This window comes from Brachyhypopomus gauderio, chromosome 1 (genome assembly GCF_052324685.1).
Source record: "Brachyhypopomus gauderio isolate BG-103 chromosome 1, BGAUD_0.2, whole genome shotgun sequence".
Taxonomy (NCBI): Eukaryota; Metazoa; Chordata; class Actinopteri; order Gymnotiformes; family Hypopomidae; genus Brachyhypopomus; species Brachyhypopomus gauderio.
Genome location: NC_135211.1, coordinates 51142923 through 51170335, shown reverse-complemented (window position 1 = coordinate 51170335; position 27413 = coordinate 51142923). Strand labels below are relative to the sequence as shown.

The window sequence follows — 27413 nt, the reverse complement described above, 5'->3', positions numbered from 1 at the left end:
CACCAGGCATCTTCAATCAATGTCTGTTGAAAGATCTGTCTAGATTAACTGACAATGATTTGATTGACTCTAACACCGTACTAATACAGTTCGTGGACGATTTGTTAATAGCTAGTACTTCACCTGATAAGTGCCTTAGAGACACCATAACCATTCTAACATTGTTAGCTGAATTAGGTTACAAAGTGAACAAGTCAAAACTCCAGGTGGCCAGGCCGATGGTCACCTTTCTGGGGAGAAACATCTCACACAAAGGTCACACCCTGACTCCAAATCAGAGACAGTCAATACTGTCATTTCCAAAGCCCACTACAGTGTCCCAAATGATGTCATTTTTAGGCCTGACAGGCTACTGCCGCAACTACATACCTAACTACAGTGATTTAGCTCACAGCCTCAGAAAACTCGCAGTGTCAAAAGGTCTGAGTAACGGGAAGGTGGAGCTTGACTGGACGGTTGAGGCAGAGAGGGATTTTATAACTCTGAAACAAGCACTTGCTAGCGCTACTGAATTAGCAGCACCAGACTACACACAACCTTTTCATTTAAATGTTTCTGTAAGAGACAATCATGTTCATGCTTGTCTCTTTCAGAAGGGGGAGAGTGAAGGAAGGAACATTTTATTTTTTCACAGTTCCAAATTAGATCAACCAGTGATAGGAACAGGACCATGCACAACATACATGGCAGGACTCACCACAGCGATAGAGAAGACAGCACACTTGGTAATGTGTCACCCACTAATAGTCAGCACCAATCACGGAGTAATGGCGTTCATAAACTCACAAGCCTTTTCTTTGTCAAGAGCACGACAGAACAAGATAAAAGCCATACTCACACAGCCACACATCACGTACAATACTGCGTCAAAACTTGTGAATCTGACTGATAACATTGAAGTAGCAGAAGATGCGACACCACATGACTGCGCTGACGCCACAGAAAGATACATTCAGCTCAGACCAGAACTGCACAAGGTCAGAATTACTAAACCAGGAGCATGGGAACTCTGTTCAGATGGGAGTTGTTGGAGACAAGGTAACGAACTGAAGGCCTCTTACGCTGTGGTACAAGCATGTGGGGAAGAGTGGGAGGAGGTGGAATCAGGAGTGGTTCCACAACCAGCTTCAGCTCAGCTGGCAGAAATGGTCGCACTCACTAGAGCACTGGAACACGCGTCAGGTCAGACTGTGAACATTTACACAGATTCAGCATACGTGCATGGGGTCATCCACCATGAACTAGTCAGGTGGATGGATAATGGGTACACTAATGCCACAGGACAGCCAATCAAACATTTGAGAGCAGTGCATGAGTTGAGTGAAGCTATCATGTTACCCAAAGAAGTGGCTGTGATAAAGGTAAGAGGACATCAGGGTAATGACAGTTTTGTTTCTAGAGGTAATGAAGCTGCTGACAGAGCAGCCAAAGCTGCTGGAGGGTACAACCCACAGAGCTTGTTGTTGCTGGAAACTCATAACATGCCTGAGTTGACAGAGAGCCACCTGGCACAGATCCAAGAACAGGCCACGGTCTATGAGAAGCAATTGTGGATGGACCGGGGAGCCACTGTCACTAAAGGACTCTGGAGGAGTCCAGAAGGGAGGGTAGTTTTGCCCTTAGAGAAGATGAAATTGATACTATGCGAAGCACATGGGCCAACTCACTCCGGAGTGTCGGCCATGGTGACCAAATTAGAATGTTTATGGTGGCATCCATACCTCAGAGACCATGTGAAGCAATACGTGAGCGAATGCGATATCTGTCAGTCATACAATGTAAAGAAACCATACCGGGTGAGAATTGGAGGATACCCAGTGCCCGCGGGGCCATTTGAGGAGATTGTGATCGATTACACAGACATGGGGCCAGACAACAGGGTAAGGGGGTACAGGTACCTGCTGGTCATGGTAGACAGATTCACCAAGTGGGTAGAAGCTATACCCACCAAAAAGGAAGATTCAAAATCAGTCATAAAATGGTTGCAAAATGAGTTGATTCCCAGGTACGGCCTACCAAAAGTGATTAGGAGTGACAATGGGTCCCACTTTGATAACAAACACTTGGCAGAAGTAGAACAAAAGCTGGGCCTAACCCACAAGTTTGGCACTGTCTACCACCCACAGTCACAGGGGTTGGTGGAAAGAGCCAACCAGACCATTAAGACTAAACTGGCCAAAGTGTGCGCAGCAGGAGACATGGACTGGGTTCAGGCGCTGCCACTAGTGTTGATGTCCATGAGAGCAACCCCCACGGGAGAATACAATCTCTCACCACACCAGCTCATGACAGGACGACCCATGCCAGGGTGCCCTCGACCAAGGATTGAGGGACCAGCTTTGGAAATCCAGGAACAGGAGATGTCAGAGTACATGTGAGAATTAACCAAGTTGCTTTGTGAAATCAATAAGTCTGTTCAACAGGAAAAAGGAGAAGAAGACCTGGAATCACCCAAGGTGAAGGTGAAGCCAGGGGATTGGGTAAGGATCAAGGTGCACAAGAGGAAGTGGAACGAGCCACGGTGGACAGGCCCGTGGGAGGTCGAAGGTGCCAACGAGCACTCAGTGAAAGTGAGGAAAGACAAAGGTAAGACCTGGTACCACATTTCACACTGTGTTGCAGCAAAAGAACCAACAAGAACCACAGGAGAGATCAAGACACACCTGGAGGAGACAGGAGAAGCCCCAGGGAAGGAGTTAGTGGTAAGTACCGACCCCAGTGTAGCTTTTTACAGAGAATACATCACAGCCGAGGACTGGTGGGAGGAAGGTGAAGGAGACCTGTTGGAGACTGACTGTGAGGCTATAGCACACTGTGTGAGCGCGGACCTGAACCTGGGAGCTGGAGTGGCTCTGCAGATCAGACAAGTGTTTGGCACTACAGGTATAGCCAAGGTGCCCATAGGCAAGTGTGCCACACAAACCACACAGACACACATTATATTCCATTTAGTGACCAAAAGATACTACAGGGAGAAGCCAGAATTAGGAGATCTGATTTCAAGCATACAACACCTGGCCACATTGTTAATATCATTGAACATTAACACTCTAGCCATACCGAAGCTGGGTTGTGGACTAGACGGATTAGACTGGAGGACTGTGAAACCGATCATTAAAACTTTACTTAAACCAACCGGTACCAAGGTGGTGGTGCATCATCTTCCATCCTAGGATGGAACTGTGGGAAATAAGAGACATGTTGTCGGGACGTGTGGGACGTCCAGATGAGGCTCAGTACCAACAATATGTTAGAGTAGGGAGATTAACTTTGAGAACATGGACTTGGCTATGGGGGGGAACGTTTCTAGCCGCGGTGATAATAGGAGCGGTGGTAATATTTAGTGTAGGAAATCAGAAACAACCCAATAACGTGAACGTAACTTTGTGTCAGTGGGACGACAATCACACTGTCTGCAAAGAGGTGAGGCCCGATGAGATCCACAGCCCTAACCCGCTAGTAAACGCGACCAAACCAGAGAAAATAGACTTTAAAGTAAGAAAACCAAGAGAAGCTGGAACCAGGCCAGTAGGACAGTCCAAGGACCGGTGTGTACGGACATACGGAGGTGTGGAGTTGAGTTATAGAGATGGTACAGCCTCGAGCTGGACTTTTGACTTATGTGAGGTAGTGGACTGCGGGGGAGCCAATGCCTCATACAGGGGATGTGATTTGTACATATGTTGGACCAATCAAGTTAATGCGGGCTGTCAAGGAAGGGGGAGTTTCTATAGTGCAGACTGGTGTCCTGGTTGGGGGTCAGTGATAAAGTACTCAGGGAGATGGAAACCGACATTAGGAGATAAGAAGGGTAACCCGTCCACGACCTCCTTGAGCAAATGGTGGGTCGGTGTGTCGTTTCAGCGAGATTATCATGTGTCCCAAAATCCAGTAACTTTTTCTGTCAGATGGAATGGGCAGATATGGGGTAATAACAGACCGTTGTACTTCACCCTGGGGGTGGAGCAATCAGGACGTGACATATGGGGAATAATTAAACTCAGCTATTTAGCCAAACCTAAGCTGCTCAGTCCAGCAAAACCTGAGGCAGAAATAGAGAAGATGGAGGATTCAGCAGACAAGTTCACTCTAACCACAGATTTCACTAAATTATCGTCCCAGCAGTTAATAGAATTAGCAACCGGTTACAGCGGCTCGAATTTGTGGTTGTCATGGCTAGAACAAAACAGTAGAGAAAATGGGTTAGAAGGTTGTGTGGCCTGTGCAGCGGCCCGACCCGCGTTAATGACCTCACCAGCCCCACTGAATCCTGAAACAGATCCAGTAGGATATCAGTGTATGTTGAATTTAACTAAGGTGAGAAGTATTACGACCCCAAATTGTTCCAGCCTGGACAGTATTTTTCCGTACGTCAAAAATTTGGAAGGAGGTAACGCTCCTTTCGTGCCAGTGAAACTTACAGGGCAATACCAATGTTTTAACTTGACCGAGAAAGACGCAATCATGAGTGTGGGAGAAATTGAACCAGATTGGTGTAACGCCACAACGAAGGTCCCGGGGATAGGGAGAGTAGCCCGGGCAGGGATCTGGTGGTACTGCGGAGGACACACTCTACTGGCATTAATACCAGGAAAAGCTAAAGCAATCTGTGCTATGGTTAGACTAATCACACCAATAACAATGATAGGGCTGAGGGAAATCACACCGCAGCCTGCTACCGCCCAAGGGAGAAAGAAGCGTGATGCCTTTGATTTGTCCATAGGGTCACCAACATACATTGACTCCATAGGAGTGCCTCGGGGGGTTCCCAATGAATACAAGCTAGTTGATCAAATAGCTACAGGCTTTGAGAACATTCCAATTATATCAGCCTTGTTTCCAGTAACACCGAACAAGAATGTAGATAGGATCAACTTTGTCCATTACAATGTACTGAGATTAACCAACCTAACGAGAGACGCAATAGAGGGGCTGAGCGAACAACTGAGAGCTACCTTACTGATGGCCGTACAAAACAGAATGGCTCTAGATATGCTCCTGGCGGAAAAAGGGGGTGTATGTTTCATGTTTGGCGACAACTGTTGTACCTTCATTCCCAATAACACCGCACCGGACGGGTCGGTGACCAGAGCTCTGGACGGACTGAAGGCTTTATCTAAGGAGATGCAGGAGGCCTCAGGTATCAGTAACCCCATGGAGGAGTGGTTCACGAAGGTGTTTGGGAAATGGAAGGCACTAATTATGTCCTTGTTTATGTCAGTAGCAGTGTTCATTGCAATTGTTGTTATTTGTGGATGTTGTTGTATACCATGTATCAGATCTCTCACCCAAAGGTTGATCACAGCTGCGATTGAGAAGGGGGACGCAAAGAACCCACCACCATACACTATGCCACTGATGGCGGAGGATGATGATGACATATCATCTGAAGAAGACGATTCTGTGTGAAAAACTTGTTGTTTTTGATTAATTATGCTTGCTTTGTAGGTATTGGCAGCGTCAGCGACTGATGAAGAATGAAGACGCACCACACATTAGAGCACAACCAACAGCACATGAAAGCTGATTCACTAGCTTAAAAGTAATATGCATGACACATGGGCACATTAATAGAACGGGTCGAGGTGATCTCCCACCAGGCGGGACCTGGGTCTCGGGGACAACGTCAAGTCACGAGACCGTGGGAGATGAAGGGGGGCATCTCCGAATAGTCTGAAAGGTCTCGGCCCACGACTGGGGAGTGATCCAGAACCCACAAATCACATAAAAGAACACATAGATGTTGTACTAACTGACATAGTCACACTATGAATGTATACACATTTAGGGATTTTTATGATTGTCTTTCTTTTAATAAGTGCACTGGGATAGATAGATTTTAGTATTAGACTAGAGTTAGACCAATGTTTTGGTCTAAAAGGGGGAATGTTGGAAAAAGAAAATTAAAGGCTAATAACTTGATGTGTCAATTTAGTGTTTTTCAGGAAGACTGTGGGAAAGCAGGAGTAAGGAGGCCTCAGTGGCCTTGAGGAGAACAGAAGGGGCCTATTCAGTGCAGGATGTGTAGCAAGCAGTTTTTAGATAACCAGGCACACAGGCTGGGAGAAGAGGAGCAGGTGATTTTCCATGGAGAGCAGCCAGGATTGGGGAGTTATCGAAACTTAACAAATCGAAACTTATGGACAGAGAGTATGAAAGAAAGGACATCGCCCAGCACGAGAGGCTTTTCGCTTGGACACTGCTGAGATCCACTTGGGTTAGGTAGATTCCTAGGCAACTAGCACCAGTGCACTGAAGAGCTTGTACCACGTATACTTCTATTATATTGCATTCAATTATATTCTATATAAATCATTTTAAAAGAACTTTTGTTGTCAAGACTTTGCTTGGACCACTCAGTCAAAAACCAGTCGGTTCATCGGGGCGGTGTTGGGGCCCGTCTGGGTCCAGAGAAGAAAATTCCCAACAACACACACACATTTATTTCCAATAAACTATATAAATTATCAATTATATCACAGAGACCCTCCAAAACCTATTTAACCCTTATATGGTCCAAGGGTCTGTGGGACCCATTTTGAAAAAATCAGCTTAAAAAAATTCTACAATTTTTTTTTTTTCAAACTGAGATTCATTGGTCCTTGGCTCATTTTCCGTGAGCAACATAAGTCAGAAAATATTTTCAATGACCACCCCCCCGTACCCCCCCCTTCACATTTGTATTACATACAGGGTCCAGGGTCCACTGGGCCCTGGGCTAGTCAAAGTGGGCAATCAACATTGGGTTGGGTAGTTGATAGTCGTCTGTATGACTTTAAAGGATATACAAACAAAGGACAGAGGTGTTTGGCATGCAAGGGTGGGCAACCATCAACACTTTTGATGGTTGTCACATCAGGGGTTGATTGCATATTGTCAGACAGTGGACGAAGAATCTCTATAGAGACAAAGGGGTGAGATCTGAAAGAAGCATCTTTTCTCTCAGCCCTCATTATCCCTCCCTCCTCTCTGGACCTGTATGTGTGTGTATGTATGTGTGTGTATGTGTGTGTGTGTGTGTGTGTATGTGTGTGTTTGTGTGTGTTTCACCCAATCATGGGGACATGATGCTAAAAATGCTAAAAATGCTATAAAAGATGGCAAAGCGATTCTCAGTTCAGACTGCCTTCCAGCTGATATTGGAAGAGACAGAGGATTTTGATGATGATTCAGAAGAGGAAATTTCAGGATCACATTTCTGAAATATCAGAGTCTGATACTGATAATGAAAAGGAGGATGAGCAGCAGCCAGCTCCGTTAGCACCAGCCCGTGAGCAGCTAGCCATAGGACCAGCCTGTCAGCCAGCATGATTTATGATTGATTTCCTTATTGTGTTACATTTTAATAAAAAAGTAACTAATAAATAAATAAGAGAGCAAACTAATTTAACATATGTATTGTTTATTTTACTTGCAATTGGGCTGAATCTGCTGATTATTTTAACAAAAATTGCAATGGGTCCCCCACACCCAGCTGGACCCCAAGAATGTAGACCACGCCTGGATCTCATCAGGGTTAATATATGATGTACTACAACCGATGCAATTCTCCCTGCTAAAAAAATGTAAAAAAAGCCCAAGAATATTTTAGAGGTTTCAATAAGCATCTCTGGAACTGTTCTAGCAGGCACCGCACAGAGCCAAAAAAACCAAGATATGAATATGACTCATTCAGAAGGTAAAACTTTAGTATTTTTTAATTGTTTTGTCAAAAATACTAAATTAAATTTGTTCATTAGGAAAAAGCTTCCAATCCAGCTAGCTATACACTAAATGTATACATGTACCGCCCAATGTTATGTTTAAAATTCATGCATTGGTTTAAATGTGCTTGTGCATAGGCCTATTATTTTTCATGTCGGTATGTTGTATTAAGGCTGTTTTTGCTACTTACCATCCATTAAATTAGACCCATTGAAAACTTCAAAACGACTTAATTATTCGTCATCAAACTGTGTTGTGACACCCAACCTAAAGCCTAAACCTAACCTGTAACGAACTGCGTGACGCAGAACATGGAGGTGGACACAAACGCTGAGGACAGCAAGATTTAATAAGGGAAATTCCAAATTCAGAGTGTACGAATAGTTAACTAAGAGGGAATTGAGCCCTCGATAATCTACACAGATAATAAACCCTGCCTCTGCCCCTTCCTGAGCCAGGGTCCCTTTTTGGAGCAGGCTCGACTGGAGTCTTCTCCTTGGTGGGCTCGGGTGTCGGAACAGGCATCCGGAGCGTAGGTGTAGCATTCCTTGACCTCTCCTGCAGAAGCCGGTCGAGATAGCCAGTCGCACCACCTCATTAAATGACTTCTCCTCTGGATGACAGGTAAGTTCAGCCCTTAGTTCCGGCTGAAGGCTTGCCAGGAAAACGTCTTTGAGGGCGGCATCGTTCCACCCCGTCCCAGAAGCTATTGTGCGGAATTCCAAAGCTTGCTCGGCAGCCGATCGAGTGCCCTGATGCAGACGCAATAGGCTTTGCCCGCATGCACGTCCCTGACGCGGGTGGTGGAACACCTCATGGAATTCCCAAATAAATGCCTCATAATCCGACATCAAGGGAGAATCTCCCGTTATGAGTGTTGTGACCCAAGCCAGCGCTTTACCGGTAAGGCAAGAGATGACGTAGGTCACCTTAGCCTGGTCCGTTAGTTGCGGCTGAAACATAAATACAGCCTGCACTGTACTAGGACGCCCTCACAGTTCTCTGGCTCTCCTCCTTATAACCTCTGTCTCCGGGTGGCTTGAGATGTCCTCTCCGCGCCTACCTGAGTGGAGAGAGCCTGCAGACAGTTTGCACCTCCAGCAGCTACAGAGGACATGATGTAAGTTTAGAAATATATACAATAAATTTGAAATGTTCCCACCAGAGCACTCACATACAATTATCCACTCAGTCTGCCACTCCCTCATTTGGGGAGAAAGCTACACTATTGTGGCTATTCCCCACTTTAGACAATTTTATTAGACAATTTAGACTATTTTTTAGACAAGGGTGACAAGGGTCATTAACTTCACCATGAGTTCAGTTCAGGTCTCTTACCCAGTAGTCAGTCCTGTTCCATCCACCCATTTCCAAGTTCCTTCTGTTTCAACATCACTCAAGCCAATCCAAGCATAAATACTGTCGAGGGTTTGTCTGATGAACTCCTGTCTTTGTGACAACATCATATGATAAAAAATCTAAAATCAGATCTCTCTGTGCCCCCCCTCCCCCTCACCTGTTCCTCTCTGCTGTTTATGATCACCAGGCAGAGCCGGAGTGGCTAATCGGGAGATTCGGGAAGATTCCCGATGGGCCGGCTCTTGTCAATCTCTAGTTTGGGCCGATTGGGAGGGAAAAATAATTTTGGGCCGAATTTGGGCATGAAATTCCCGGGCTGAAAAAGGAGCCCACTCCGGCCCTGTCACCAGGTCTGCTCCTCTTTCTCTGCAGTCCTGTCTGCTCTCACTCCAGTTCTTCTTCTCAGTAGAGATGTAATACATACTGGAGTTGAAGTATCTCCAGCCTTGTCTACATGCCTCTTCTTTGAATCCTATTTCCAGAAAATTATATAATGAATGAGTTGGTAAACAAGAACTCAGGACATTTCTTCAGGAAAGTTAAAAAATGTTTGTATAAAAAAAATCTTTAATTATCAACAGTCCAATTCACTACTTTCCAGAATTTCATTCATAGCTTGGAACACTAAACCAACCATCAATTATTTACTCACTGTTACAGTCTCTGGGGGAACAGGCGGGGACCGCTGGCTGGCAGCGGAAACAGGCGGGGACCGCTGGCGGGCAGCGGGAACAGGCAGGGTCCGCTGGCGGGCAGCGGGAACAGGAACCGGCGTGGTCTGCCGACGGGCAGCAGGGACAGGAACCGGCTTGGACGACCCCTCCTGGGTCGCGGGGACAGGAACCGGCGTGGACGACCCCTCCTGGGTCACGGGAACAGGAACCAGCGGGGTCTGCAGACGGGCAGCGGGGACAGGAACCGGCGGGGTCTGCCGACGGGCAGCGGGAACTGGAACCGGTGTGGTCTGCCGACGGGCAGTGGGAACTGGTCGCTGAGGTGAGGAGATGCGCTCAGGGGGCGGAGCTGCCAAGCCGACGTCTTCGGGGGGCGTGTCCGCCAAGCCGACGTCCTCGGGGTGCGTGACCGCCAAGCCGACGTCCTCGGGGGGCGTGACCACCAAGCCGACGTCCTCGGGGGGCGGAGCCGCCATATTGACGTCATCGGGGGGCGGGACCGCCATACTGACGTCACCGGGGGGCAGGACCGCCCTACTGACGTCATCGGGGGCAGAGCCGCCATACTGACGTCATCGGGGGGCGGGACCGCCAAGCCGACGTGGCCAGTACTCCCCCCCAAAAAATACTTGGGGGTGTCGTGAGGAGTAGCTGGCAGGATCAGCGGCGGTAGGTCCTCTTCCTCAGGGTCCTGGGTGAGCCTGGAAGAATACACAGACACAGAAGCCCCTCGGTGGCTCTATCTGCGACGGCTCCGCCTCCTCTGAGGCGTCAGGAACTCGCAGAAGCCATCGAGACCCAACCGAGGGTTAAGCAAACGCCTGTCTGTGCACTCAATCCATCTGCCCGCAACTTGCACTACAGGTTTCCCCTTCCTGCAGTGATCACCAAGCCGGGCAGACACGTAGCGCTCAACAGGAGTCTCGATGCGAAAGCCAGTCGAAACCGAAAGTGACTGAGCTTTCGTTGGTGCGCGTCGAGACTTCCGTGTTCCCACAGCACCAGGGGAATTTCTGTCTCTGGTTCGTTCACGCTGCAATATCGGAGAGTTGAACTGGACTGAACCAGCCAACATCTCATCGCAGCGATTAAACTCACCAGAGTCTCGCTCCTTCGCTGTGTCCTTGTAAGATCGGTTGTTATGTAACGATCTGCGCTGGGCAGAACAGGGAGGCGGACACAAACACTGTGGAGAGCGAGATTTATTCAAGGAAATTCCATAGACAGAGTCGAGATAGCAGGCAGGGGTCATAACGGGCAGGCAGTCCGGACATGAAATACGCACAGACATGACTTAAACAAAACCAGTAGGACTCACGGACAAGGCAGGAACACACAAAATCATGGGGAGAACAACGAGGCTTGTGGCAGGAATACGAGAAACAGCGAACAGCAAGCACAAACCAACAGGATGAACAAAACAACCGATAACTAGACCTGGGAGACACAGGGACTAATATACACAGAACTAACTGGGAACAGGTGAGAACAATGATGACAGGGGCGTGGCAGACAATAGGGAATTATCAAAATAAACAAGCAGGGAGGGACAAACGGGCAAGGAATACAGACACGAGGGAACCCAGAGTGACAGCTACGAGAGGGGGCGTAGCCCTACGTGACACTTTGTTTTTAATGGAAAGTTCAGGTAAATCTTCCAGTGTGTTGCACCTCCAGTGGTGCCTAAATGAATTAAAAAATGTCACATTGACATTTCATTGAATTAATCGAAATTAATCACATTGCCACACTGATGTCTCTTTATGTGCACATACAGTTGTGATCAAATGTATTCAACACCCAGTGCTGTGAAGGGTTTTATGGAATTCAGTGCATATTTGTAATTGTGTTCATAATGAAATTTTACAAGGACTTGTTAAAGAACTAAATGCAACTAAAATAGCATCAATTGTTTTTGTCATAAAGTATTAAATGGCCTTTTTGTGATTTCTTCATTGGCACAATTATTCAAGCCCTTTATGACTACCACTCTTAAGAACAGAGGTTAATTCCAGTGTTTTCAATCAGGTATTAAAACACCTGTGGATGTCAACGAGCAGCAATAAAGCATAATAAGCACCAATTAGGCAGAAGGACTGTGATACTCAGCTCCTTCTAGACATCCACTGGTGTGTTTACAAGCATGGTGAAGGCAATGGATATAAAAAGATTGCGAAGTTGTTAAATATTCCAAGAGACACTATCGGAAGTATCATTCACAAGTTCAAGTTAAAGGGCACAGTGGAAACGCTACCTGGTCGTGGCAGAAAGAAGACCATGACTGCTGTGCGCTACCTGAAGCGTAATGTGGAGAAAAATCCCCGCGTGACTGCTAAGGAACTGAAAGAAGACCTGTCAGATGTAGGCACCAAAGTTTCAGCTCAGACAATAAGGTGCACACTGCATAACGAAGACCTCCATGCCAGAACTCCCAGGTGCACCCCCTTGCTGACTCCAAAGAACAAGAAAAGTCGACTGCAGTATGCCAAAAGTCATGTGGACAAACCACAAAAGTTTTGGGACAGTGTACCGTGGTCAGATGAAACTAAACTAGAACTGTTTGGGCCAATGGACCAGCGCTATGTTTGGAGAAGGAAGAACCAGGCTTATGAACAAAAGAACACCTTGCCTACTGTGAAGCATGGCGGGGGGTCAATTTTGCTTTGGGGCTGTATTGCTTCTAATGGCACAGGAAAGCTTCAGCGTGTGCAGGGTATCATGGATTCCCTTCAGTACCAGGAGATCTTGGAGGAAAATGTGATGGAGTCAGTCACAAACCTGCGGCTTGCGAGACGTTGGACCTTCCAACAGGACAATGATCCGAAGCACACATCCAAGTCCAATAGATCATGGTTGAAGATGAAAGGCTGGAACATTCTAGAGTGGCCATCGCAATCACCAGACTTAAATCCAATTGAGAACCTCTGGTGGGACCTAAAAAATGCAGTTGCAGTGCGCAAGAAGAATGTGACTGAACTGGAGGCTTTTGCCCATGAAGAATGGGCTAAGATACCCATAGGTCGCTGCAAGACACTTGTGTCAAGCTATGTTTCATGCTTGAAAGATGTCATAACTGGAAAAGGATGTTGTACTAAATAATGTCACTAGGGGGTTGAATAAAACTGATAATGATGTGAGCACAGAAAAAACATTTGTGGTTATTTCATCATAAATATTATGTTTGTCTAATTTATAAGTGCCTCTTTGACATAATTGTAATTAAGATGACTGAAATTATCAAAAACAATGTCAAACTGGCCAAAACACTTTATTTCAGTGGGGGTTGAATAAATTTGTTCACAACTGTACAGGAAGAGTAGCACAGAGCTTCAACTCCAATATTACTGGGTTGAATTATATGTAGCGAAAAGCAGATGAAGAAGTTTGCTGCCATGGTGACACATTATAAGCACTTGCTACCATGAGCAGCATTATACACAATTTTCCTGAGTGCTTAATACTGTAATAGTCTGCAAATGATCACTTACCAATTTCAGAAAACTTTCTTTGGAGTTCTTCTCTCACTTTCTTTAGCTGGTCTATCTCTGCAGTCATACTGTTGTAACTGTTCTGTAGCAGGTATTTCTGTGATATCACACTATTGTGACTGTTCTGTAGCTGGTCTCTCTGTGATATCACACTATTGTAACTGTTCTGTAGCTGCTCTGTCTCGGTAGTAAGGCTGTTGTGTCTGGTCTGTAGCTGATCTATCTCTGTAGTCAGGCTTTTTTGTCTGGTCTGTAGCGGGTCTCTCTGTAATATCATGCTTTTTTAACTGTTCTGTAGCTGGTCTCTCTCTGCAGTCATGCTGTTGTGTCTGGTCTGTAGCTGGTCTCTCTCTGCAATCCGGCTGTTGTATCTGTTCTGTAACTGGTGTCTTTCTAATGTCACAATATTGTAATTGTTCTGCAGCTGGTCTCTCTCTTCATTGAGGCTGTTGTATCTGGTCTGTAACTTGACCCACATCACTATGATGACAGTCAGCAGAAGTGCACTCAGAAACCCCAGACACAGTGCTGCCAGTCTGGAACATCTGCTCCCTGGACTGTTGGTTTCTGAAAATACATCATATTTTTAAGAATTAAATAAATACTAGGGGTGGGACGCGATTAAAAAAATTAATCGAATTAATCCGAAGCTTTGTAATTAATTAATCGAAATTGATCGCATTTTAATCGCATTTCAGTATTTAACATGAGAAATATTAATTTAAGTTTGAATGATGAATGAATCAATGAACATAATCATAAACTTCAACATCTTGTTTATTTTTCCACCAGTCTACTATGAAGACCAATATATGTGTAGTGTGCAGAAAACAGTTCAGAACATTGGAAATTCTGACCAAAAATGTTGTTAAATTTAAGGAGGTTTTGCTCAGGATATTGGAAGAATTTAAGTAAATCAGAAGATGTTTTTTAATACCATTTTAGATGGTAGACTTTCTTTAGATTTCCCAGGCCTCTGCCATAGGCATCTTCATAGTGCCTAGAAGTGGTCTTCTGCATATGACTGGATCTTCATCATCTATACATTCATCATCTATAATATGAGCTGTCACACCAAGATCATTCTTGTTGCTAACAGAGGTCCAGTGATCCCCAGTCAGAGCCACATTTGTGGCACTCTTCACAATAACCTTTTTTAATTCTTTCCTCATCATACAGCTGCTGGATTTTCTTCGACATTGTCTTTCTGGGGTGAGTTTCCCAAAACGTTCTTAGTGCCAAGTACTTCGTCACCTCGTTCTTACGTACGAGGTTAAGAAGTACTTGGCGCTAAGAACGTTTTGGGAAACTCACCCCTGGACGGTAGTTCGTAACTTGCATCAGTTGACGCAATTCGCAGCGCTTCTTGTAAGCATTTATCTTCGACCACAGAGAGCGGACAACACAAATAATGTGACGCATCATGTATAAACGCGTGCGGAGTCGCGCGCTACGGCCATTCGCGAAAGTTTAATCCAGTCTTAATGGTCCAATGAAGGTCATTTAAAAACCAGGACGTTTCCTCACAGGATGTGAATTACGGACGTTTGGTCACCCTATCGTACTAGGAATACATTTAGCAGCTAAGTTATCATTACTGACCTGCGCGTTAAGCTGGGCGTACTCTGTGCGATTTTTGGCCCATTTTCAGCCGATTTTTCACTCGTTTCGGCTCAATCGCGTGTCGTGCATCGTATAGTTTACACAGGTAAACGAGGAACGATTCACACCTCACGACCAACTCCCGATCAGAAATCGCAGCGTCGCAAGAACATCAAACATGTTTGAAATTCAAATCGCTCCTCGTGAGAGTATCGCACTGTTGAAGCAGCTCCACGAGCCGACTCTCCCTGCGATTTAGTCGTACAGTTTGAGCTGGACCTGAGTACACGATTTAAAATATCGCACAGTGTACGCCCAGCTTTAGCCGCAACATGTTTTGCGTTGAGGTGGTAACGAAGGGTGGAAGTGCTCCTGTGATAAGCGAACTCCTTCCTACATAAAGTGTAAATAACACTATTTTTGTTTGTACTTCCATCTGAAAGTTTCTTATATTTAAATTTCCCATCCACCAGCGTAGCCTCTTCAGTCATCTCCATCATGATCATCTTATTGTGTGTCCATAATCTGTATGCCCGGAACTCGCGCACTGAGAAACATTCCACGGTGCAAAATGTCTCGTCCGTTAAATGCGTTAAAATGCGTTAATTTTTTTAGTGCGTTAATTTTCCTGTAATTAATTAATCGAAATTAACGCGTTAAAGTCCCACCACTAATAAATACATTGCAGTATTTCACATGTTAAACTGGGAGGAGTAGTCAAGACTTCACATAGATCTCAGAACACAAACAGTGTGTATATGTGTGGGACCTACAGAACCTAATATAACACTATACTAGTTCAGACCACAAATAGTGTGTAGATGTGTGGGACCTACAGAACCTAATATAACACTATAGGTACTAGTTCAGACCACAAACAGTGTGTATATGTGTGGGACCTACAGAACCTAATATAACACTATACTAGTTCAGACCACAAACAGTGTGTATATGTGTGGGACCTACAGAACCTAATATAACGCTATACTAGTTCAGACCACAGAGAGTGTGTATATGTGTGGGACCTACAGAACCTAATATAACACTATACTAGTTCAGACCACAAACAGTGTGTATATGTGTGGGACCTACAGAACCTAATACAACACTATACTAGTTCAGACCACAAACAGTGTGTATATGTGTGGGACCTACAGAACCTAATATAACACTATAGAAGTTCAGAAGGTTGACGGGTCAACCGCCATCACTGTTGGGCCCCTGAACAAAAGCCCTTAACTGAAATTGTAATCAGTCATATTTTTAAACTGCACTGATGTTAGATAGATAGATTTAACTTTATTGTACAGTGTACAGTGTTACAATACTTTATTACACTCCCTTTGTACTTACAGCCCCCTAGTGTTCACTAGTGTGTGTGTGTGTGTGTGTGTGTGTTTTCTCACTGTATGGACGGGTTAAATGCGGAGGGCAAATTCCTCAAGCAGAGTTATTGTGCACTATTATAATACACTGAATTTGGAATTGTTCTAAAAAAGAAAATGGATCCCAGCAGTGTTCTGTGTCTGGAACAAAACCAGCTAGTCATACACTATGCTATCAGGGACTGTGCTATACAGTCTCTCAATTGTAGCTTACTGTATGCTTTGTTTCAAAGACATGAGAGAGATAGAGAGAGAGAGAGACGGAGGGAGGGAGGGAGCATATGATTGTACTGACCTGAGCTCTCATTTTTCTTGCTTCTGGTCCTGTGAGTCTCCTGTTCATCCTTCATGTTTTCATATGAATCCTCACTGTCTGAATCAGACCTGTTGTCTTTAGGAACGTCTGTATTTGCATATATATTCTCATTCATTTCCATTTTTTCTCTCTCTGTAAAATGAATCAGTTCAGACAGATGAAGCAGTTTGTATTCAAATTACTTTTGATCAAACTAAGAGAAAAGCTGCTGGCTGAAACTACACCCTCTACATATGTGTCCCACTAACTCCTTCACCAATGTGGCTTCCTGAGCATCTTCACGTGACACGATATGTAAAATTAAGATGTGAACTGACTTATTAAAGAGAGAATACAAGTGGAAGTCTCCCTTTGAGCATGTGACCCAAAACAAAAAAGAATATAAGAAAACTTGACTGCATACGGGATCCTGACACTGCATTACAGAGACTTCATTTTCATTCATGAACTTGAAGAGCAGAAATTATTGTACTGTCTCTGTACAGTTCTTACTGTACATCTGTAACTAACAGTGTGGCACATAGACTCATCTACAGAACATCTACTAGAGCTGTTAGAGTGTAGATGATGAGACAATAATGACCACACCGGTATGAGACAATAACACCAACACACAGGCAGAGAACAATATTACAAACAAGAGAGAGATTAGAATATTGTATAGATGTATAATGAATATTGAACAATTGTTTATAACAGACTTATTGTTTATAATAGACTATTAGGCCACAGCAGTGGTGTCATATCAGGTAGCACTGCAGCAGTTGTAGGTGGGAGGGGCCAGAATGTAGCAGGACCACATGTCCAAAATAGATGATATATGGAACGGGTACAGGCGTAGACGACCTCTCCTGGGTTGCGGGGACGACCCCTCCTGGGTCGCGGGGACAGGAACCGGCGTGGACGACCCCTCCTGGGTCGCGGGGACAGGAACCGGCGTGGTCTGCCGACGGGCAGCGGGGACAGGAACCGGCGTGGTCTGCCGACGGGCAGCGGGGACAGGTCGCTGAGCCAAGCCGACGTCCTCTGGGGGGCGTGACCGCCAAGCCGACGTCCTCGGGGGGCGTGACCGCCAAGCCGACGTGGCCACTACTCCCCCTCAAAAAATTCTTGGGGGTGTCGTGTGGAGTAGCTGGCAGGATCAGCGGCGGTAGGTCTTCATCCTCAGGGTCCTGGGTGAGCCTGGAAGAATACACAGACACACAAGCCCCTCGGTGGCTGTCTCTGCGACGGCTCCGCCTCCTCTGAGGCGTCGGGAGCTCGCAGTAGCCATCGAGAGCCAACCGAGGGTTAAGCCAACGCTCATCTGTGCACTCGTTCCGTCTGCCTGCGACTTGCACTACAGGTTGCTCCTGCCTGTAGTGTTCACCAAGCCGGGCAGACACGTAGCGCTCAACAGGAGTCTCGTCACGAAAGCTAGTCGTAGCTATAAGTGACTGTGCTTTCGTCGGTGTGCGACGAGACTTCCGTGTTCCCACAGCGCCAGGGGAATTTCTGTCTCCGGTTCATTCGCGCTGTAACACATGAGAGTTAAACTGCACGGAAGCAGCAAATGACTCGTTACAGCGACTAAACTCACCAGAGTCTCGCTCCCTCGCTGTGTCCTTGTTTGATCGGTCTTTATGTAACGATCTGCGTAGCGCAGAACAGGGAGGCGGACACAAACGCTGAGGAGAGCGAGATTTATTCAATTATTCAATAATTATTATTATTTATTTCAAGTCGAAATAACAGGCGCAGGTCGTATCGGGAGGGCAGTCCAAACATGAAATGTACAAAGGCATGACAACAGGCAAGGGAAACGACAAGGCAGGTAAACTAGGGAAGAACAGGCAAAACACACGGATAACGGGTAACACAAAAGAGCAAACTCACGTATAGGCGCATTGGCAACAAACAGGTATGAACACAAAAAGACAGATTCAGACATGGAAGACATCGGGACTATTATGCACAGAACTAAACTAGGGACAGGTGATGACAATGATACAGGGGCGTGGTAATTAACAGGGAATCACAGAGACAAACGAGCAGGGCGGGATAAACAGGCAAGAAACACAGACATGAGGGAACCCGGAGTGACAGCTAGGAGAGGGGGCGTAGCCCTACGTGACATTATTATTAATTGCTGCATAGTCTAGGAATAGTTACATATTCATTTCACTGTAAATCTTGTATCACCACAATTTATACATGTGACAAAGAATCTTAAATCTTAAAAATCTTAAATCTTAAAGTATTTTTCTGGGGCTTATATATTGACACTTTTAGACTGTGACAGATAAAGAACACAAAATTGGGTCTGACAGGGTCTGTTGAGGTGTGAACTCAACTTCTACACTAGTTTATATTTGATAGCTTATAGATAATTGTTAATTGTAAATTGTAATTTTATTATTATTAATATTATTATTCATTGCTGCATAGTCTAGGAATAGTGTGACGCTGGTGTGTGCGAGGAAGGATGAGACACAACTAGCGTCTTTGCGATGCACACTTAACATTTAATGAACAAAAAACACGTAAAGTCCAGCACTAGCGGAGCAAGCACGCAGACGCGATGTTTGCACAGGCATGAACTTTAGACAAAGACGAGCACACGACACTGCGCGAACGCACATTAAATAGGTGAGTTACACAGACCCACGTGACCTCGAGACAAGGCACAGGTGTAACAAACGAACACGCTCACAAACAACCCACACCCACGGAAGTACAAACATGGACATAACAGCACGCAGACGACGTCATGACACGCCCACAGGGAAGGGTCCGGAGCTGTCACCGTGACAGAACCCTCCGCCAGGGGCTCGCTACTCCCGGAGCATCCCGCGCAGCTGGGAAGCCCCGAACCAACACCGACGGGGCAGGTCCGGAGCCGCCGGGATCACGAGCCTCCGAGAGCCGTCACCCCAGACGGCGGGAACCGCCGCGAACAGCTCTAGCACACCCTCCCTGGGAAGACAGGGGAGAAAACATTAAACAATGGCACGCTGACAAACACACACACTGGCATATGAAACACAAGAGGAACGAACGGGAAAAGGAAATTAGGGAGACACAGGGGAATAGACAAACATATAGGGACAGGCAGCCATGGCATCGCTCCGGCTGCCTGCCAAAGCGCACACGGTGGCGCTATCCCTCCAGGGAAAGCAGGCTGGGCGGGCGCGGCAGGCGGAACAGGCAGCGGAGTCCCTCCTGGAGGCTTAGACGCCGCAGGCGGTACAGGCTGCGGAGCCTCTCCGGTCCTAGGGTTCCGACTCCGCGCGCGCGTTGTGCCGCTCGGGGCTCCCGCTGGCCTTGCTCCAGGGGGCTTCCCTCGGGGAGCTTTAGTCCTCCCTCTGGGCGCAGCTGGAGTCCTGGCTTTACGCCGCCCGCCGGCTGGTGTCCACGGCGGCTCCAAGGGCACGTGACGCACCCACCTTGGAGCGCTGGCTACACCAGGACCCCCCTGCTCTCTTGAAGATGCCTTCGCCTCGCCCCCTGACGTCTCCATCTCCTCCTCGCTCTCGGAGACGCTCCGACCCAGCGACATGGATTCCTCCGGGGTCGGGCAGCGGGACCAGGCCATGCTGCTTGCCGCTGAGGAGGACCGGGGTACCTCCTTCTTGAGGTGCACAGTACTCCCCGAACGTCCCGAGACGCTCTCCACCCCCTCGCTCTCGTCCTCACTCCCGAAGGGTGATGAACACACAGACGGAGAGCGGCTGGCGTCCTCCCCCTCTCCGTAGTATACGGTAGGAGCCGAGAATACGGAAGGGGGAGGACTGACGTCGACCTCCACTTCGTGTCGCTCTGCGGAGAACGTGTGGCTGGAGGGAAGAGAGCTGGTGTCCTCATCACCCTCCCCATAGTCTAGAGTAGACTCGGAACACACCGATGGGGGGTATGCCTCGTCGTCTCCCTCCGCCTTGCCGTAATCCATGGTGGCTTCGGAACACTCCGACGGGGGGTAGGTCTCGTCCTCCTCCTCGCCTGGAGAGTCCGTTTCCCCGAACTCATCCTCGGGAGGGGTGAGGGACAAGGCGCCCGTACCCACCAGAAATGGCTCACCGGTCTCCTCCTCCTCGGGGAAGACCGGGAGAAGTGCGCTGTCTTCCTCTCTTTCACAGGTGCCCGTTGCACGGGGTGGCAGGTCCACGGACGCGGGGTTCTTTCTCTCCCTCCACACGCGGACCGCGGTCTGGCGGAAGTGTTCTGCCGTCTCTGCGTCCTCTGCGTCCTGTGCAGCGTGGAGCATGTACGCGCAGAACGGGTCCTGCTCCATTGTCTGCACGGCGATGGGGACATCGCGCCGCCGCACTGGGGAAGTACCGTGGTGATGTCGGTTTTTCTTCCCCTTTGCACGCTTGGCGTATCCGGGCATCTGTAACGGCTCGTCTTTCTGTGACGCTGGTGTGTGCGAGGAAGGATGAGACACAACTAGCGTCTTTGCGATGCACACTTAACATTTAATGAACAAAAAACACGTAAAGTCCAGCACTAGCGGAGCAAGCACGCAGACGCGATGTTTGCACAGGCATGAACTTTAGACAAAGACGAGCACACGACACTGCGCGAACGCACATTAAATAGGTGAGTTACACAGACCCACGTGACCTCGAGACAAGGCACAGGTGTAACAAACGAACACGCTCACAAACAACCCACACCCACGGAAGTACAAACATGGACATAACAGCACGCAGACGACGTCATGACACGCCCACAGGGAAGGGTCCGGAGCTGTCACCGTGACAAATAGTCACATATTCATTTCACTGTAAATCTTGTATCACCACAATTTATACATGTGACAAATAAAGAATCTTAAATCTTAAAAATCTTAAATCTTTAAAGTATTTTTCTGGGGCTTATATATTGACACTTTTAGACTGTGACAGACAAAGAACACAAAATTGTTTCTGACAGGGTCTGTTGAGGTGTGAACTCAGCAAAGTATCATCTAACACCATCTGTGTGTGCATGTCACACTCAAGGCCTGGACTCCTGCAGCAGGACCACTTCATCTGTCTAACTCTTCACCATCTGAGAGTATCATTATTGTTCTATGAAGAACATTCATGTTACATCTCTAGGAATTAATATATGACACCACAGCTGTGGCCTAATAGTCTATTGTTAACACTAAAATTATTATATACAATTGTGCATTATCCATTATACATATATACAATATTGTAATCTTTTTCCTGTTTGTAATGTTGTTCTCTGCCTGTGTGTTGGTGTTATGGTCTCATACATCATGTACACTCTCATAGGTCTCCACCAGTTTGAAGCTGAAACTCGGCAGATTGTGGAAACATTCCTTCCTGTTAGAGCTCACCATATACAGAGTGTATCGAGGTTTAGGGGAGTTTATCTGTATGTGTAGTGACTAGTTGAGGGCATGAATGCATCTTTATGACCACATTGAAGTCTTGCCAAAACGTGTGTGTTCCTTAAAGCAGTGGGTGATTGTCTTGTGTGTACAGTTAAAGTGGAAGCAGTGGCATGAGACAATGGAAAATTGTTATGGTTTATTTGTAGTGTTAAGCTACTACATTCTGAAATGCTGAAGTATTTTTACTGGGCTTCTGTATTGACACTGTATACTGGAACTGATGTTAAAGAACATGGAAATTGTGACAGGGTTGGATGAGGTGTGAGACATCTCTGTGTGCTTGAAACATGCATGGGCCACATGCTCAAATAGAGTTCACATCCTAATTATATACAGTATATTCTGCAGCATGCAGAAGCCCAGGAAGAAACATTAATAAAGGAGGAAGTCAGGGTTCAGACCAATTGCAACACACATATATAGAGGGTGTAATTTTAACCAGCAGATTCTCTTTTAGTTTGATCAAAAGTAATTTGAACACAAACTCCTTCATCTGTTTGAACTGGTTCATTTTACAGAGAGAGAAAATGGAAATGAATGAGAATATCTATGCAAATACAGAAGTTACTGAAGAGAACAGGTCTGATTCAGAGAGTGAGGATTCATATGAAAACATGAAGGATGAACTAGAGACTCATAAGACCAAAAACAAGAAAACTGAGAGCTCAGGTCAGTACACTCATATGTGCTCTCTCTCTCTCATATGTCTTTGAATCAACATACTGTGAGATACAGCGATCATGTATCCATTTATTTCAGATGAAGGCCAGCGTGGTAGAGGCACATCTTTAATAGTGATTTTACACTATAACTGGTTTGCACTGACAGTTGATTGTTGGGTAGTTGTTACCTGTACATCTGCAGACTCAAGCTTTATTCATCCTCCAACAAGATCACACAGCAGAGATATTTCAGCTGTAGAACTTCCTGGATCTCCACTGAAATAAGAGCTGAAATGGGAAGATAACTTTTCATATCATTAGAGAGCAATGAGAGAGAGAGACTCTAGTTAGAGAGTGAGGTCATGTTTCAAATGAGTTCTTAAAATGTAACCATTTATTTGAAATGGGATAAACTTTAGAAAACTGTACATTATGAAATCAAGTATTCATAGTAAGTATAAATTATATTATGCTACAACTATTTTATTTAGAAAATGTAAAAAATAACAAAAGATCCAAGATCAGCTGACATAGCCTATCCAAGTCTAGTCTGTAAGCTAAACTCAGCAGTACAATTCTTACTGGAGATATACACTCACTGGCGACTTTATTAGGTACAACTGTCCAACAGCTCATTAACACTAGAAGCGCCGCGCCTCATTTACATACTTATACCTAGAAGCGCGGAGGGCCGGTCATCTGACCGCTTTCACCACCTCCTACTAGCGACGTGTTGTTTTCACTTACTTAAAGCGCGCCTTGGACGGTCTAAAGACCGAGTCTTTACACAGGGGAGCTGGTACTGACACATAATTAACACTAGATGGCGTTTTGCACAAAAGGAAGAATGAGCCGCCCAAACAAAATATTCGTAATGGTGACATTTGCGTGTAACGTCAATATGTTAACAAATTAATGTGACTAAATAACCTTTTAGAATCTGTGCCTTGTGACCTTGTTCTCAGTAGCTTCCCCATTGCCAGTTTTGTTTAGTTTCATATTGCATTTCCTGGTTTGTGCGAAAATGTAAATGCCAAATAGTTTCAGTTTTGTTTCTTGGTTAGTGTAATAGTTTGCTTGGTTAGTGTAATAGTTTGCTTACTTGTCTGTGTGTTATTCTGTTAGCATATATGTCACTATATTATCGTGTTCTTCGCCACACCACTAACCCACTGGCCCGCACCCCCACTGTGAAACGTTCACGTCTTTTGTCTTGCTAATGCTACAGACTGCGCTGCAGCCTTCCACCCCCACATCCATAGAAAGCTTGTTCGATACTCAGAGTAGCAAAGTGAAGCCCGCAGACCGAGCTAAAGCAAGTTTGTTTGTATACTCAATGTTACGCCATTTCATGTCTAAAAGTTGTGTATGTTAGTGAATTGCAGGCTATGGTGAACATAACAAATCTACAAATAAATGTCTATAATGAGTTAGACAAAGAACAAAAAGCATAAATAGGCAAAATTAATTACAAAAATATAATTATAATAGGTAGGCTATGTACCTTTGCATAACAAAACGCAAAATTATTAAAATGATACTTTTGATGGCTTCACGAATATAGTTGCCTCTTTCCTCTCTAATGTTCACTTTTTATCTCGCCGTATTGTGTTGCCATTTCAAATGGAGAGGTGTTTGATCAGTGAATAGCCGATGTGTGATCCCACATCCTAACGACCGTGTTATCACCGAGCATTATCACCATTCGGTGATTTACATGTAGCTTATATTGCATAAGTTTTGTTCCCCACCTCAAATTAAGTTCCATTTATGTAGTGAATTGTGAACTTGAGAATAAACCTCCACTGCTGTGGTTAATGTTCATGCACTGTTTGAACAATATTTATTTATTACAGCCAGGTTTAGGAGGTTGTAGAACACAGCTATAGGCCAACAACGGGTGCATCCCGTCTCTCTTTAGCGTATATTGAATAAGTTTCGTTCCCCACCTCAAGTCAAGTTCCCTTTGTTTTGATTTGTGTGTCAGCTTCACACAACATTCAAAACACAGCTTAGGTGCAGTCTTTGCACATTTGCCACAGACCAGTCGCTTACATGTCTGGCAGATGTCATACGTTTTGTTCCCTGAACATCTGCTCACTTGGCATTGTTTTCTTTTTGAGGGCGGGCAAGGAGCTTCAGGTAAAATTCGCTTTTGTGCCACTGCCCTAGCCGCTTTCACCATTTTCTGCTGTGCACGCAGCTCCTTTACCAACTCGAGAATAAACCTTCGTCTGCTCAGGTTAACGTTCATGCACTGTTTGAACAATATATGTGCATTTATTGCAGCCAGGTCTAGGAGGTTGTAGAAAACCGCGACAGGCCAACGACGGGTGCCTCCCTTCACCGAATACAGTCGTGCCATTTGATCCATAACATCAACGCCACATTTAGTCGTGTTGTAATATGAAACAGTTTCAGGCAGTTTCTTTGCGCCATTATCAATTGAAACTGTCTGATGCATTGAGCTCAGGATGCATACATTTTTTTTAGGTTTTGCCTGGTAAATCGTTAGAGTTATTTTTCCAGCCCGCAACACCTTGGTGGAAAATCTTTCAGACTGTGCCTGTGTACATGGGGGCATCTCACGTCTCATTTTATTCATCGTACCAACAATAGTGGTTTTGTTCGCCAAAAGGGTGTTTGCAAGTGCCAATGAAGTGAAGAAATTGTCAGTCGTTACATTTCTTCCTTTACCCGTGAAAGGCTCCATCAAACGCAACACAATATTTTCAGACAACCGTTGACCAGCCGGCCTGCTTTCATCTTTTCCTAGATAGGGAATGGCGTTCAACATATATTTTGTTTCAACATCAGCGGCCACCCAGAACTTAATCCCAAATTTATCGGGTTTATTGGCCATGTACTGAGTGAAACGACAGCGAGCTTTAGTTGGGAACAGTTGCTCATCAACAGTTATGTTCTCACCGGGCGTGTAAGAAGCAATACTGTTTTTCACAAATTTATCAAATATCTCCGAGATCATAGCAAATTTATCAGTCGCAAGGCGGGCAGCCCTTGTGCTCTTGTCATCAAAGCGCAGATAGCGCATGATATCTCTGAATGTCTGTCTAGACATTGTCTCTTTGAAAATGGGATTTCCTAAGTCAGCAGACCAGTATTCATCAAGTTTCATGCTTTTACCAGCTGTTATACCTCTCAAATAAACGAGACCCACAAATGCTTTCAATTCGTCAGCTGTTAGTTTGAACTGAGCATTATTTCGTTCAGCCTCTGCCTCTGTGTATTTCAGAATTGCGCCCCACATTTCTGTGTCAATCAAACACAGTAAGCTGGTCAGTGGACTTTTAATTTTGTCCTTGGCATAACACGTAGGCCCTGGGGTTTCTCTCACAATATTGCACTCTTGTGCTCTACCCCGAGGTTTGCCAGCAGTTTCAAACCACACCGTACCGTCTTTGGCCTGAAATGAGTCACCACCACACTCAGTTTCAGAGTCCGATTCTGAATCAGATTCAAGATTCAGATCCATTTCACTTTCGCCCTCTCCATCCGACACCTCACATTGTTCGCCCTCCGATTCCATCTCATCAATATTGCACAGCATGTCCAGCACTTGCTTTGGGGTGTACATGATTCTCTGTGCCATTTTTATAATGCACTATGCAACCTTTCAAACGCCCAAACCGAGGAGTCACGCAAACTGTGTTGCTGTTCGATCACACAAACCGAGCTTTCAAGCAAACTGTGTTGCTGTTCGATCACCCAAACCGAGCTTTCAAGCAAACTGTGTTGCTGTTCGATCACCCAAACCGAGCTTTCAAGCAAACTGTGTTGCTGTTCAAACGCCCAAACCGAGGAGTCACGCAAACTATGTTGCTGTTCAAACGCCAAAACCGAGCTTTCAAGCAAACTGTGTTGCTGTTCGATCGCCCAAGCAGAGTTTTCACTCAAACTGTGTAGCCGCGTCCCGACGAATTTATAGCTCACGTTGCCTCATGAATGCTATTGTGAATAAAGTGTTCATAACAGCACCGCCCATGCCATCAGTTTCGCTCGCAAAGGTATGCATTTACATACGTAACTTGCATTCTGCTTAATTCTTTTGTAATGCCAGTGTGTCAAAAGCAGCCATACATAATGTATGTATCTAACAGCTAGCCCTGGCGAAGAGGGATTATACCCGAGAGATCATTTCTTTGAGATATTGACTTGATAAGTAGGCTAATTACCATTCGCAGAATTCCTGCAAACTACTAAAGCATTTATTAGGCAAAGCAAGACGCTCTCACGGTTTGAAAACCATTGATGTAAACTTATATATAGTATATATTAAATAATATTAATAAATAAAGTATATATTTTAAGACTTTGGAAAGTGAAACACTTTCACTTTCATTCAACGGACGAATTCCGTTTTGTCTTTACACAATAATCAGTTTGAACTTTGAATAATTTAGTTTTGAAAACTATTGATCTTTATTTAGTTATACTAAATATTAAATGACATACGAATCTTTGCGACACCCGCTGGCAGAAAAGAGAATCACAGTCTTGAAGTGTAGGCGACGACGACAATATTACAGAGATACGAGCGAAATCGATTGAAACTAGCATGTGCAGGGTTTCTTTTAACAATGTAAAAATACTAGTTTATTAAAAGGACAATTCTGGGAAAAGTCATGAAAGGAGGGTTCTGAAATTGGATCCAGTGCAAAGATATTATAATTTTTTGTGCTGCTGCGGTCAAGTGACCGGTGCTCTGCGCTTCTAGGTATAATTAGGTCGACCAGAGGCGGCGCTTCTAGTAGACGTCACAGCGGTCAAATGACCGGAGCTTTGGCGCTTCTAGTGTTAACCTATCGCTTCCTTAATT

General features: G+C 45.4%; 1 protein-coding gene and 1 pseudogene across 2 annotated transcripts; both read right to left on the bottom strand.

Moving 5' to 3' along the window:
• Window positions 1–7990: 7990 nt before the first annotated feature.
• LOC143510126 (uncharacterized) lies at window positions 7991–13131 on the bottom strand. Its single transcript, XM_076999197.1, has 4 exons — window positions 13047–13131; window positions 9716–10072; window positions 9315–9535; window positions 7991–9182 (listed from the first exon to the last, which is right to left on the bottom strand). The coding sequence occupies exons 1-4, from the start codon at window positions 13129–13131 to the stop codon at window positions 9039–9041; spliced, it is 807 nt and encodes a 268-aa protein (XP_076855312.1). The 3' UTR covers window positions 7991–9038.
• LOC143524937 (uncharacterized) lies at window positions 13058–16661 on the bottom strand (annotated as a pseudogene). The gene is made up of 2 exons (XR_013133526.1): window positions 16508–16661; window positions 13058–13792 (listed from the first exon to the last, which is right to left on the bottom strand). The product of XR_013133526.1 is annotated as an uncharacterized LOC143524937 (transcript).
• Between the last annotated feature and the right edge of the window lie 10752 nt (window positions 16662–27413).